The sequence below is a fragment of the Oryzias melastigma genome, linkage group LG11 (genome assembly GCF_002922805.2).
Source record: "Oryzias melastigma strain HK-1 linkage group LG11, ASM292280v2, whole genome shotgun sequence".
In the NCBI taxonomy this organism is placed as follows: domain Eukaryota; kingdom Metazoa; phylum Chordata; class Actinopteri; order Beloniformes; family Adrianichthyidae; genus Oryzias; species Oryzias melastigma.
In genome coordinates this window covers 16,176,437-16,190,110 of record NC_050522.1, presented here as the reverse complement: position 1 = coordinate 16,190,110, position 13,674 = coordinate 16,176,437, and the positions used below count along the sequence as shown (strand labels likewise).

General features: G+C 36.9%; 2 protein-coding genes across 2 annotated transcripts in view; one reads left to right on the top strand and one right to left on the bottom strand.

Annotated features, from left to right (window-relative positions):
- Positions 1–13,648, bottom strand: part of fam91a1 (family with sequence similarity 91 member A1) — a 21,002-nt gene extending 7,354 nt beyond the window's left edge. Inside the window, exons 1-15 of the mRNA XM_024296353.2 lie at positions 13,350–13,648; positions 12,046–12,130; positions 11,408–11,559; positions 9,457–9,514; positions 7,634–7,701; positions 6,046–6,159; positions 5,684–5,774; positions 5,153–5,215; positions 4,581–4,687; positions 4,470–4,508; positions 2,952–3,064; positions 2,540–2,649; positions 2,082–2,194; positions 1,907–1,993; positions 1,689–1,818 (exon numbers count right to left, since the gene is read on the bottom strand). Of these exons, the coding sequence (XP_024152121.1) occupies positions 1,689–1,818; positions 1,907–1,993; positions 2,082–2,194; positions 2,540–2,649; positions 2,952–3,064; positions 4,470–4,508; positions 4,581–4,687; positions 5,153–5,215; positions 5,684–5,774; positions 6,046–6,159; positions 7,634–7,701; positions 9,457–9,514; positions 11,408–11,559; positions 12,046–12,130; positions 13,350–13,421 (1,402 nt within the window). The 5' untranslated portion in view covers positions 13,422–13,648. The remainder of the gene's footprint in view (positions 1–1,688; positions 1,819–1,906; positions 1,994–2,081; positions 2,195–2,539; positions 2,650–2,951; positions 3,065–4,469; positions 4,509–4,580; positions 4,688–5,152; positions 5,216–5,683; positions 5,775–6,045; positions 6,160–7,633; positions 7,702–9,456; positions 9,515–11,407; positions 11,560–12,045; positions 12,131–13,349) is intronic.
- The window catches only part of klhl38a (kelch-like family member 38a), a 10,204-nt gene continuing 9,673 nt past the window's right edge, over positions 13,144–13,674 (top strand). The window contains exon 1 of the mRNA XM_024296384.2: positions 13,144–13,295. Within this exon, the coding sequence (XP_024152152.1) occupies positions 13,261–13,295 (35 nt within the window). The 5' untranslated portion in view covers positions 13,144–13,260. The remainder of the gene's footprint in view (positions 13,296–13,674) is intronic.

Genomic DNA, 13,674 nt, shown 5'->3' with positions numbered 1-13,674 from the left:
AAACAGGAAATTTTCAGGAATATGAGCAGCTTTCAGTTTCAGGAAGAAAACTCAGTTGCCGAATGCTAAAGAGATCCAGATCCTGCAGATCTGTTAGACACAAAAATGTACACTTCATTGAGAAACAGTATGATTTATTTTCAGTTAAGATTATAAAGACTTGTTTTTTTCTATAAAATGGGTCATGAGAATATACAAAAGAAGATACTTTTTTTTACAGAGCCCCTAAAAGAACATTGAAACAAAAAAAGAAAAAAGGGCATTTCTTGTGCACACCAGAAAGTATCTTGTGGGCACCAGATACCATCTTGTGCATCTAGTATCTCGTGCGCACCAGACAATAACTCGCGAACATCAGATAGTAACTCATGCACACCAGATAGTAATTCATGCGCAACAGATGGTCTCTCGTGCACACTAGATAATAACTCTTGCACAACAGATAGTAACTCGTGCAAACCAGACTGCATGTATTGGACAGCAGATATTAACTCATGGGAACAAGATAGTATCTTGTGCACACCGGATACTAGTATTTTTTCTTAGCACATTTTTTTTACTTCACAACTTCTATACAATTATTACTTTTAATCAATAAGCATATTAAAATATATATATATATATATTTTTTTTTTCTCTATTATTAAAAAAAAAAAAAAACCTGATCCAATTTGCCACACCCCTCAAACATAACAAAATACTATAAATAAATATATATATATATATATATATATGTGTGTATTTTTAAGGCAATAATAAAAACAAGTTGAGGTTTGGAATATTTTCTTCAAAATCCTAACTTTTTTAAATAACAGAATATATGGACAAACCAGAGTCAACAAGCTAATCAAAAATTTATACAATTTCTACTCCAGATGGATTTTTTTTTATTAAAAAATACATTTTAGCCTGTTAAACTCTGCAAATGTAAGAACATATTTTTCAGTCTTAGAAAACATGATTACTGCTGGGCCACAGACACTCATTCACAACCACGCTGCTGTTTAGCCTCAGCTCTTCACCAGAGCATCTGCCTGCCTATGTCTGAGAGACGAGACAATCAAGTGAGGCATGGCGCCAATTTTAGACAAAATGCATCTGGTGGCGCACGCAAAAACCCAAACACCTGCTTGGGTGGTTTTTGAAGGACGCGTCATCTGCCACCCCACCTGGAGAAATAACTGAAACATCGATACAGGTGCATTCTGCAGGCAGTCATTTATTAGAGCATTTTTAAATGAACTCATCTGGACTCAGGAGACGACGATGAAGAGCAGCAGTGGCACAGAGATGAAGTCTGACAACAGCAGAACAAACAGAACCCACTTCCTCCTCACTCACTGCTTCATTACTTATTGATTTAGATAAAGATGGAATTTTGTGTAACAGATTAATTTATGATATGTTTGCATTGATGACAGTTCAGAATATTTTTGAGAGGAAAATTCAAAGCTTATGATTTTGTTAACTCCCAACTTTTGCGGATCGGTTAAATAGGTGAAGTTTTGAAGATACAAATGTAAACAATGCAGTCACAGGATTTATCAAAGCTGGTTGAAAACATAAAATATAAAAATTTATCAATTTTATTTTTCATTTTTACATCTTTGATTCAGTGGGATTGGATGTTAAAGATCAATAAAATGTACTTTTAAGGCTATTAAGTGATAAACAAGGATTGTAGTTACCAATGTTAGGGATATCGGGTCCCTGGTCCTGAGTGAGTTCTTTGTTGTATCTCAAGAAGAGGATGGTGTTTTTAAGGGTCAGAGCGTGGTCAAAATAACGCTGTGCTTCCCCCTCAGCTGTGCTCTCAACCTAAAACAATAAAAAATACAAGATTTGTTAGCATTATGTTTCTACTTTAAAACATACTGCTGAATTCTCTAAAAGAGAACAGCTTCACCTTTTCCAGCTCAGCCAGGAAACTGTCAAGAGTCTCATCAGACAGCTTCCCCACTTCAAACATGGTCACTGCGTGACTCTTCAGGTTCTGACGAGACATCAGGAGAAAGGACAGATGAAGTCTAGCCCCTTTGACAATCCATTTTGCGTCTCAAGTCGACATGCAAGTTACAAACCGGTGACAGGTTGCCCATCATGAGAAAGGCAGTCAGGGTGGAGTCAAAGAGGAAGGCAATCCTTTTAGTTGGTGCTGCGGGGATGCTCAGGCTGCTGACACTGGCTGTGTCTCCTGCAAAGACAGTTAGCACCACTTTGATGCCTTTGGTGCCATTTTTATGGTAGAATGAACGCAATAGTTGATCGTCTGAATGTAGAAATTTGATTTACAAGATTCATCCCGAACCGTGTTTGTGTTTCCCATATCAGATTTGCATGTAAATGATGAAATAATTAGCTTTCATCTCAAAGGCGTCATTTGCATAACTCCAAAATGAGGTCAAACAAGGTAAACACCTGCTGCTTTGAACCTTAAAAGTAGCACTCGTGAACTTCTCAGAGTGCAGTTTGTCACTAATTATTTAAAGACCGTCTGCAGTTGGAAGGAATGAGTGTGATGTCGCAGAGACGAGCAGACCTTGGTCCTCCAGGCTTGTAGTGTCGGTGTCTGTGGCTGAGGAGCCCCCCTCCATGACAGGACTGCCCTGCTCCCAGGACAGGAGCATCTTCTGGGGGTCCATAGTGCTCCTGGAGCAGAACACATCCATTTTTTTTATCTCAAGTCAATTTCAATTAATTAAGCACAAATTTGATCTTGTAAATAAACATGTTGATGTTAACACCTAAAGACATCGGCGATGACACTTAAACAAAAAATCTTTACACATACTTTAACTTTTCAACCGTTAACACCATCAACGTCATTCCAATAGATTGTGAAGAAAAAGAAAAGTTACACTCAATCAAAGATCATAAACACTGGAGCTCAAGTGTTAAAGCGTTAAACGTCATCTCTCTTGTGATTAAGATAATTGTGAAGCCCCACATACTTGAGTCTGTTCACAGACGGAGCGTTCTTCCATGACGAGTGAAGCTGGTCTGAGCCGAACACTTGACCTTTCTTTACGGCAAAGCCAAGACGACAGTACATGGACACTGCATTCTGATAAAAAAATGGAGGAGTCACACAGAAATATCCTTGCATGAAATTATCTTATGAACTTATTCTGCAAGAGATACACCATATGTTCAAATATTTAGAAAGGAAAAACAATAAAATAAAAATAAGTTGAGTTTATACAACTAGTGTCTGATCTATTGAAGGGATAAGAAACTTTTAGTAAAATACAAAAAATAAGTTGTGAAAATATGTTAACATTAAAAAATTTTTAAAGAAACATAATTTTCCATAGGATTTCATGTGTGTGTGTACACACAAAGGCTGTTTCAAACTTGCAACGCCTCTCCTGAGCACAAGAATTACAATCCAAATGACAATCCAGCCGTTTTAACAAAACAAGTTTTGTAAAGTGTGTGTTCCTTGAGGGCAAGTTTAGAATCACATATGCAGTTTTTAACAGATGCAGCCATTCATGCACAAACTCCTCCAAAACACCGTCACCACCGCACAAAGTCTTTAAACAACATAAGCATTTTTCAGGCAGTCAACCATCTGGTTACCCGCAAAGTCCTTGAACCTTAAAGCAAGTCTGCAAACGTTCGTGGTTTTCCTAATCTTTAGGGCCTCCTAGAAAACAACTCTGGATAATGTTCAACTCAACAAACTTATTTATGGTGTTTTTAACCTGAAGATGGGAAAATACCTAAGACCACCACCCTTAAAATGACCTACATATGCTCAGATTAAGCATTTTTATGCATTTCTACAAGTCACTTTGACAAAAGGTGAAATAAAAATGATGCAGTCGATCATCAATTGTGCTTTTTTTAATCAAAGCGATTATTTTTCTTACGTCTTTTGTTACCGGTAAAAACATAAAATGATTCCTGAATGAATTCACTCTGTAGACCTTACATAAAGTAAAGTTTAAATAAAATAATACAAGCAAGGAAAGCTTTTTCCCCAACTCGTTTCTCTGCAGATTCAGATCGTTTTTTGCCGCAGAACTGCAGTCGCCGTGACCTTCAGCGTCTTATCTGGAGGGCTGCTTTTCATTTGTAGGAAAAGGAGTGGAGCAGGAGGACAGAAAAGTTGAGCTCTTCAAAAGAAAGGACGAAATACAATGTGGCTGAGAGATGGCGTCCGAGAAAGTGGGTCAAACTCGAGCATTCATCCGAGTCACAGAGATGGCTAAAGAATGTCAGCGAATGTGAAGAAAATTTATTTCTATGTAAGTTATTACAAAAACATGTTACTAAACTGCTTGTGTAATATGATTTGGAATTTCAAAAATCACTGAAAATAAAGAGAAAAAGCTGTTAAAACACTAAAATATACCATCACCTGCTTTCATGACACCTTTCAAAAAGCAGAAAAATTTTCCAAATATTAAAAAAAAAAACTTTTACATTATAAAGTGACTCTCGTACTAAGGAAGAAGACTAACCTTGACTAAATCCAAGTCGATCTCCAACACATTGGCCAGCTGAGAAATCAAGACAGAAAGGTTGAAACAATCACACTTTTAAAGAGCGGAGCAGACGTCTCTTTAACCTACCTCTGCTACATTAGTTTGCTCATCAATGGACACAAAGATTTTGTAAAGAAGCGTTTCAAAGTAATCACCCTGGACGCGGTTCATGACGAAGCCTTCAAGGGGAGGAACTGGAAGGATGAAAGAAAACAAGCAGCTGATGCAACAAAATCCATTTTTTGTTTAAAGCATTTCCCAAATTCCTTCTATAATCATGAGGAATCATGTTCGATCATAGCGACTCGCTTGACTTTGTTTTCCATTTTTAAAGACCCACTCCAATGGCGGTTATATCTTGGGGTGTTTTTAATTGAATTTTTCTCATGATGGAGGACATATTTAAGGAAAATGAAGCTCAAAATTGTATTTTAGGGCTTGTCTTTATTCTAATTGCTGCTCTGTAGATACCTTGTTCTCGAAAATAACATTTTTTTATTTAGGCAAAAAAAACGGCATCATCATAATTAAAATAAAATAAAAACACGAGGAACACTTTTACAATAAATCAAAAGGTAATTGGAGTCTTTAATGTGCGTACAGAAACATTTCTGATCCACTTAGGCTCAGAAAGCAGGAAAATGTAAAGAGGGACGTACCAGAGATGCAGCTGTCATCAGATATGGGGACGTCCAGATAGATAAAGCCCCGATTGTACAGACCTGAAGGTAAAAGATAAAAAATGATCAATAACCATGACGAAAACACCACCACTCTCAGCACAAATTACATTAACAAAATACATTTTTCTTAAAAAAATATATCTATAAAATGAGAGCTCAAGCATCTCATCAACTTGAAACTATTAAAGTTTAGATTTATCAAAGTAAAATCTCTCTCTAGCATAAACGTATTAAAATTTTAATAAAAATACTAAAGTAACCGAATAACCAAAGCTAAAGAAGAGAGTACGGCACAAAAGCCAGTAATGAAAAAAAATAAGTTCTGACACTCGAGATAAAACAAGAAGCTTATTAGAAAGATGCAATTATAACCACAAACCTGCAGGTATTCAGATCATGTCAGACACTTTTAAAGCACTGAGTCTAATTAATCTTGGGGCCAAAAGAGACAGCGAGTGTTTTTGACAGCAGCTTAAAGGAGATGCAAACGTCTATAATGATGCTTACTCAACACCACATTGTACTCCATCGATCCAGCCAGCTGAGGACCGGAATCAATCATCTTATCGATGGCTTTCTTCTCCGCTGGAGAGCAGATCTGAAACCCAAAAACAGCATTTCAACGATTATTACAGTAAGATGTTTCATTAAAATATCCCAAATCACCATCGGTACCCATCTGGTTCTCTACATGAGTGCACTTTCACTGATTTTTTTTATTAATTTCCCATGTTTTAGGCTCTTCAGAACTATTTTCTCTTGATACCACATATCCCAGTTTTCCTCAAAGTCTTCACAGATGTCATCTGTATATCACAATTACATAACCCCGACATGCACTTTTAAAGGGAAGCATAAATTGGGCTGACCCTTATGTCATCCTCAGTGATGTAGCCAGTCTGTGCGACCCACCACGGCTCAACCGAGATCTCTACCGGTTTGGCAGGCAGCAGGTCCCGGGCCGATTTCCTGCGGAAAAATTTCTGAAAAGAAACAGCCGAGGAGGCAACGTGAGATATGGAAGATACAAATAAATGTAAAATAATTCCAGTTTGATTTCTCTTATAAGACTGCTGTTAGTCTGTTAGTCTGCTTTAAATTGAAGAAACCCATTAGATTTAGGACATTAACTCTATAGCCTGAGAGTGATTATGCAAAATTTTCCTATTAGGAATGTGTTTAACAAGTTCACGGTTGCTGATTTTATGCAGTTTTGCATATTCGATCAATCCACCAGCAGCAAACCGAGCTACAGCCATGATGATCCACAATCTGAGCAGCTGCAGCAGCACTGAACCAAAGCAAAAACCCAAATTATCTGAAAGATCTTTAGTGTAAAACTTGTGTTCGTGTTTGTATTCGGCTTCATCAACATCTTAAATCAAGACCAATTTGCAGAAATGTTCGCTGCAATTAGCAGATTCTAAAATATTTACTACAGAGTTGTGTCTTTGCATGTTAAAAGCTTCAATTTGAGAAGTCGAATAATTAACATAAATGAAAAAATATTGAGTCTTCATTTCGCCGACACAACAAGCTTCTTAGAGACTTAATTGCTCGCTAAAACTTCTCTATTAACATCAGAATTAGTATCATGTAAAGCTCCCCTTTATGGATGTAAAGCTTTTTTATTTAAATCATACAATTCTTACAAAAATAAAACTATTTTTTTCTTAAATTCACCTCCATACACGCCACCATATGATCAATAAAAGAATGTTAGGAATCCATTTAATTACCTACGGTCCTTTCGAGTGAGAAACAATTAATATATAAATAAAAAATTAAGTGATATGAGTTTGTATTTACTGTAAAATAATACTTGAAGCTCCTAAAGCTTACTTGGAAATACGTTTTTACTCCTCTTAGCTACAAAAGATGGCTTAAAAAAGACAAGTCTGGTTATTTCTAACTCATTTCATACATTTTATTTGCTTGAATTTAGGGATGTAAGGGATAAAGCCTGACAAGGTGTTCATTATCATACATTAATGGGATGCACAAAGGCAGCGTTAACATATGTATTAATAAGAAGTTTGTGTTCATTAACTTTTGGATTGCTCAGAAAAGCGTTCCTATTTTTTATGTGCATAATTAGAACACTCTGGAGCTGATGTTTGGTTCTTGTTTTTCTTAACTGTTCAAGATTGAAAAAAAAATACCTCTTGGTGGTGTAAAAGTAAATGTTAGAAGTCTATTATAATAAGAAAACTGCATTAAAACATCTTATACTGCACCATAATGTCATAAATGTAAATGAAAATACCTCAAAATGAGGCTATTAGATTTGATTAAAAATAGATTCATTAATTACCGGTCATGGTTAATTAATCGCACAAAAATGTATCCCATGACAGCACTACTTAAATCTTTTTCATTCATAAATGGATCAGTTTGAATAATTAATATACACAAAGACAAAATAAGAAGGCAGAAATTCCTATGGAAACATCTTACTTTGGAGGACCTGCACTGGTTCATCAGGTCGATATACTGGTTTCTCCCAATACCAAGCAGCCTCAGACCTGTTGAATGAAATATATATCATTTCAATCATTTCTCACGACTGTTTCTTTACATTTTCACATTTTATACAAAAAAGAAACATGATAAAAAGGTGAATTAAGAAGTTATTCTTATGGTATGCTGGGGGTTTGCTTATTTTACTCCTTGTGATCAGTATCTGATCAGTATCTTATACAGTCCAACTTTCTATAAATGATTACATTTTGTTTGTTTTCAGTTTAAAATGGACTAACAGACACATATTTGTTTTATTTTGTTTAAAAAAAAAAGAAATCACATTTAACGTAACCTGTACATTTCATTTTAAACAATCTTGATCTCAAAATTTAAGCACAGCAACCGTCAAAGATGCTAATCTTACCAACTTTCCTTAGCTCATGCACTATTAATCCATCAGAACATAAACTTCACTTTCATACTACCCACGTCTGTTATGTACAGCTAAAGTTTGCTTATTTTACTACAGGAAAATCCGCTGCAGTTGCTGCCAAAGCGAACAGGAACAAGAAAGGCGCCTTTGCAGCATTTCAGACTTCCAACGCGGCGCACGCATCCTGCTGTTTCCCCGAGATGCAGACACAACACGCGAGGATCCACCCACGGGAGCCTTCCTGCAGACTCGCAGCCTTTCGCTACGCCCACTTCTTCACGACACTCTTCCAAAGCTCTTCTGGGAAGCTTAGTGGAGAGAGGCGGCTCGCGGCGGCGCTGTGGCTGCCTGCTGGCCGCCTTCTGTCTCCGCAGCATGAAGGTCTCGCACTGCCAAGACCCAAGTCACTCAGCGAGCCACGCCAAAGCCTGTTTCACTAGACGCCCCAAAAACTAAGAAATCTGCCTCAGGCTCACCCCAGTTATTGATGAGAAACGGCCTTTAGGCTATGAAGCAACAAAGAGAATTTTGTTTCAATCTGACATTTTTTTCTTTAAGAAGTACAGGAAGCTTTTATTGATATAATTAATGAGTTTTCCATCACAATTTATGCAATCTTAATACACAAACTCATTTTTCTAACTAAATAAAAGTCGTTTTACTTGTAAAACATGAACAAAAAAATACTCCAATCCTAGATGACAAACAGGCAAAGCCAGAACAAAACTGTAGCTGGTATTTTTTTTTAAAAAAAGGACATAGACTCTACAGAGAGGAAGTGAACACAGACACTTTTTCTCTTTGTGCTTCCAGCCTTCCCCGCTGTGCCTGCTGCTGAACAGCCTGGTCGCCTCTATAGCATGTCAAAAATGCATGTCGTCCAACCATATCACCCACCAGCTCTGCTCTTGCCAATTGTCTAATTGAAGCCGGAGGAAGTGACCATATTTGGACTGAAGCGATCCGCTCCGGCGAAAGCGAGCTGGACTCAAAAATCTCAGCTTTGATTCATTTTTATATTTTATTTTGAAAGGACAAACTGTGCACTAATAAAGAAGACAGTTTTAATCCCAATGTAATTTTTTTATTTTATTTTCCAAGAGTAAAGTAGTGGTATCTGCTCACTTCTGTCAATTTAGCCACATTTTTGAGTATTTTTATTTATCAAGTAAATCATATGGGCAATCAAATAAATAATATTACAACAACTTGATCCTTTTACATTTCAATCGGCCATCTTTTGAAAAATTTTCCTCTTTTATGGATGTGGAAAAGATGCCAGAAGTAAACAGAAGCTCATTCCAACGTGATGTGAGTGAAGAGAGAGAGAGGTAAGACTGAGTAAAAGAGAAGGAAAAAAAAAAAAATCAAAGAAAAAACTCACAGTCAGCAGCAGTGAAGTTGGGCAAGGAGTCATAACTCTTCTCACTGTTCATAATATCCTGAGGACAAAAAAAAAAGAACAGTCAAAAGACAATTTTTTCCCCCCCTACTGCAGATTTATGACAAGATTAGCCCATTTCAGCCAACGTGCTAATTTCTACTTCATGTTAAAGGAACAGGAAGTGACAGCAGTGATTTAACAAAACATAAAATCCTGGAGCTAATAACTACAAAGCATTACTTTTTAAAGCAAACAGTGTAAAGTTTTAGTCACATCTGTTCAAATGGAAAGGAGTGTGTGATTAAGAGGCACACAAAAAAACCTAAATATACAAGATTTTATTAGCCAAACATTCGTTTAGATTAGAGGCTTTTAAATGTGTAAAAACACATTGTTTTTCTATTGAAAAAAAGTCAGAAGTCAAGGACAGCCCAGATGGTCTTATTCCTCGAAATCCCAACCTCAGTCAGATTGAACTGACACCATAGAGAGCAGCACAGACTTTCTGCGGCTGTTCCCGCTCTGGGATCGCTGCCCCTGTTTCCCTGAGCTGCTCTGTGAGCCTCTCTCAGTCACTAACTGACATCTAGTGCCTGACTAATGCCAAATCTTTTTTTACACCACTTTTTTTAGAAACGTTTCTCTTTACTACAAGACACTAAACCAATATTACTTACTTTTCTCCTCCAAAATGCATTTTTAAGTAAAGACGAGATCATTACACTTGTTTATAAAAATTCTGACATGAAAAATATTTCATTTGATAATCAAAAATCTTTCACAGCATCAAAAGAGAAAATGCTCTCTGAGCTCAACAACCTTAAATAGGATTATATTATCATTAGACCAGCTTTAATGAAACACTCTTTAACTCACGTCAAACTAAATAGTGTCTAGCTAGCCGCACATTGTGATTTCACAAATTTGCTCACATACAATTTTTGATTATTTAAAATCATGAAATGATTAAGAATAATCAAAATCGATGCATCTAAAAATTTAATTTTTTCCCCCACTGGTAATATTTATGCACTTTTGTGACGTTCAACTCTTTCTGCACGAATAACAAGTTATCTGCTTCACAATTGGAAATTATTTGCTTTAAGAAAGTAAAAATGTGCTGAAAATAGACTGTAAAACAAGTATAATCTGACATTTTTAACTTTTTTTGGTTATTGTTCCTGTAATTAAGAAATGGACCCATTTAAAGATCCACTCCAATGAAAATCCTCTTTTTGGTGTTTTTAACATATTCTTGTAGCATTTTTGGCTTAATGCAGGACATATATAGAATAATCCAGGATTAAAACTGTGTTTCTGACTGAGTAGCTACTGAATCAAATTGAATTGGATCAGACAAGGGTTGAAAAACCTCAGGTTTGTAACAGACACAGCGCCTGCCGAGTGTGGGCCAAAGTCGCCCTTCTCCACTACAATTCTGATACAACCACTTGCGGACAAATAGATCCACTAATGTCTTTACTTTCCTCATCCGAGCTGCCATCTGGCTAAAAACTGCACGACTGGATAGCTCATTTTGCCCCGTTTGTTTTTTTTTTTTTTTGCTACGCTAATGTTAGCTTGGGCTTGTGAGGGGCTATAAGCTAGCGGGAAAGTGTAAACAAAAGAATGATAGGCGACAACAGTCACTCCAAACTAGAATCAGATTTCTAATGAAGTCCTTCCGTCTTAAAAAAACGACACAGGCTAAAAACTTCATAATTATAGGAAACGATTTTATAATATAAAAAAATATATATAGTTGGATTGGGACTTTCATGAGCCCGTTAGAACAATCTGTGCAGAAGAATTCCTGCTCCGCTCCTTTAGGCCCATTGTTCTGAGAGCTGACGTTCATGAGAAAAGGCTTACGGAGAAAAACAGCTGATTTTTCTATTCTGCTCACAATACCCTTCAGTCTTCGCGTTGCAGTGCAGTGAGAGCCGCTTACCTCCATGATTCCTATGTAATATGAGAATGGAGTCACTCGCAGCCCTTTGACCATGATGTCAGACAGGTGGTAGGGGTACAGCATCAGGTGATCCCGGCTGTACTTCAGCAGCTCTTCGTAGTACCGCCGCTCATCCTTCCTCACATGCCGCACTGTTCGTTAAACACACGGCTGGGTTAATCAACCAAAGCTCACTAAAGAAGTAAAAACTCAGATTCCTTAATCTGTAAAACACTGTTATTAAAAAGCTAAATTGACACAGCTTTATTTATTGAAAACAGAAGAACAAAAAAATATTTGGATGGTAAATGTAATTATTGAAAATTGGTCTCGAAACTTTTATTCAAAGAAAATCAGGTTTCTTGTAGCTGTTATAGCTGGGATTTGAACCTCTGAAGTTGAGGTTGAACACACTGTCCCATCATCTGATTAAGCACTGAGCTTTGAAAAAGTATTTTGTTATACAGGATATGTAAAATAAAACTGTATGAATCGTCAAAAATCTTGCTTTTTCTACTTCATGCATTTACTAGAATAAATTAATGGATTCATATGCCACAAATTATTATTTGACATAAAAATGATCTACCCTGGAATCTGAATTGTTGCCACTACAATAATAATAATAACTGGCTCACCTAAGTTATTGCGGAATCGGAGCTGGTTGCGGATGCTGTAGAGGAGAACGTGTTTCTCATACTCGCGCTGAGAATTCCCCAAACTCTGCAGAAAGGAAAGTACACAAACAGACAAAATTATGTAAATGACAGAAATTCTACACCAACTTTTTTGCTCAGTAGGTTTTTCTGACATATCAGATTAACTGTGTTTACACAACCAATTCAAACACGATAACAACTATTTATGATTTTCTTTTTTATTAAAAAAGCGTCTTCTCATTTTAGGTGAACATACTGAATTAGAGATATTTTAGCTGCTATTACTAGGACTGGGTATCACTTTCAAAGCACTGGATCAATTCAAGTTTGATCCGCAAGTCTAGGATTTGGTTTGCTTCTTCATTTAAACAAGTTTCTTCAATATGATTTTCAGTTTTAAACATTTCCTTTCAAAACTAATCTTCGATTGTGGAAAAAACCTGAACAAAAACGGAAAAACATTAAAAGCTGTATTAAAAACAGATTTTTTAGATATAAACTACTAGCATCAAATATATTTTCTTACCTACGAAACAAAAGCAAGAAATTGCTTTAAAGGAATATTGATCCATGAACAGGACATATTGATATAAATCTTATATTTAAGCAAAATTCGATTCAATTGAGTTAATAAATAAAAATAATAAAAAAAAACCACTAATTCAATTCAATTCAATTCAATTTTATTTATATAGCCCAAAATCACAAAAGAATTTGCCTCATTGGGCTTCAAAATATGAACAATAGTTAAAAACTAAACAGACTAAATAAAACTGGTTATCCCTGCCCGTAGACCCTCCCTCTCGGAAAGGAAAAACTCCTAAAAAAAACCTGAGTCAGTCAATTAAATTGGGAAATTTCTAAACCATTTGGAACTGGTGAAATATATCTGAACACAGCTTCTAATGTAAAGATAGTTCATCGTTTATGCAACAGATCACTACAAACTGTCTATTATTAAAACATATGACTGAGCTATATTTGTGCGGAAATATGTAAATGCAATATCTGCATGCTCAAATCCTGCAGAACCCCCATAGACTTAATTCTTATATACAGTCTATGAGAACCCCCCATCAAAGCCTGTCATGTGATGCCAGAGTAGCTGCAGCGTCAATGGCTGAATTGCTGTGATGGTCAATTATGGCTTCGGCGTGATGGTGAAACCCCCGCAGAGGGGACACTGACAGCCGCATGACTGACCCACAGCCCCGCTCTGACATTGACAGGTATGCCTGCGAGCTGCGCCCCTTCCACCGCAAAAAAGCACGAAGGCGCCGTACCTGTTTGACATTAGCAGGGAGCTTGTTCCAAGGATAATTCTGCCTGATGTGAAATTCTACGTCCGTATTCATCGCTAGCTAGCTAGCTGGCTAGAAGCAGAATTCCTCGAGTCGATCTGAAACGGGCTCTCGGGCGAGTCCACGGTGACTTCAGCTGCCCGGACCCCAGCAGCCAAGCGGTGTGACCCAGACTCGAGGAGATATTTAATCCGCTAATTATTTTCCTTAACAATGAACGGACACTTCCTTGTTTTATTTTCGAACGAAGCGTTCGTCACGCTCGTGGCTACATTCGTCACTTCCGGAAGACCGGCTAGAAGAGAGG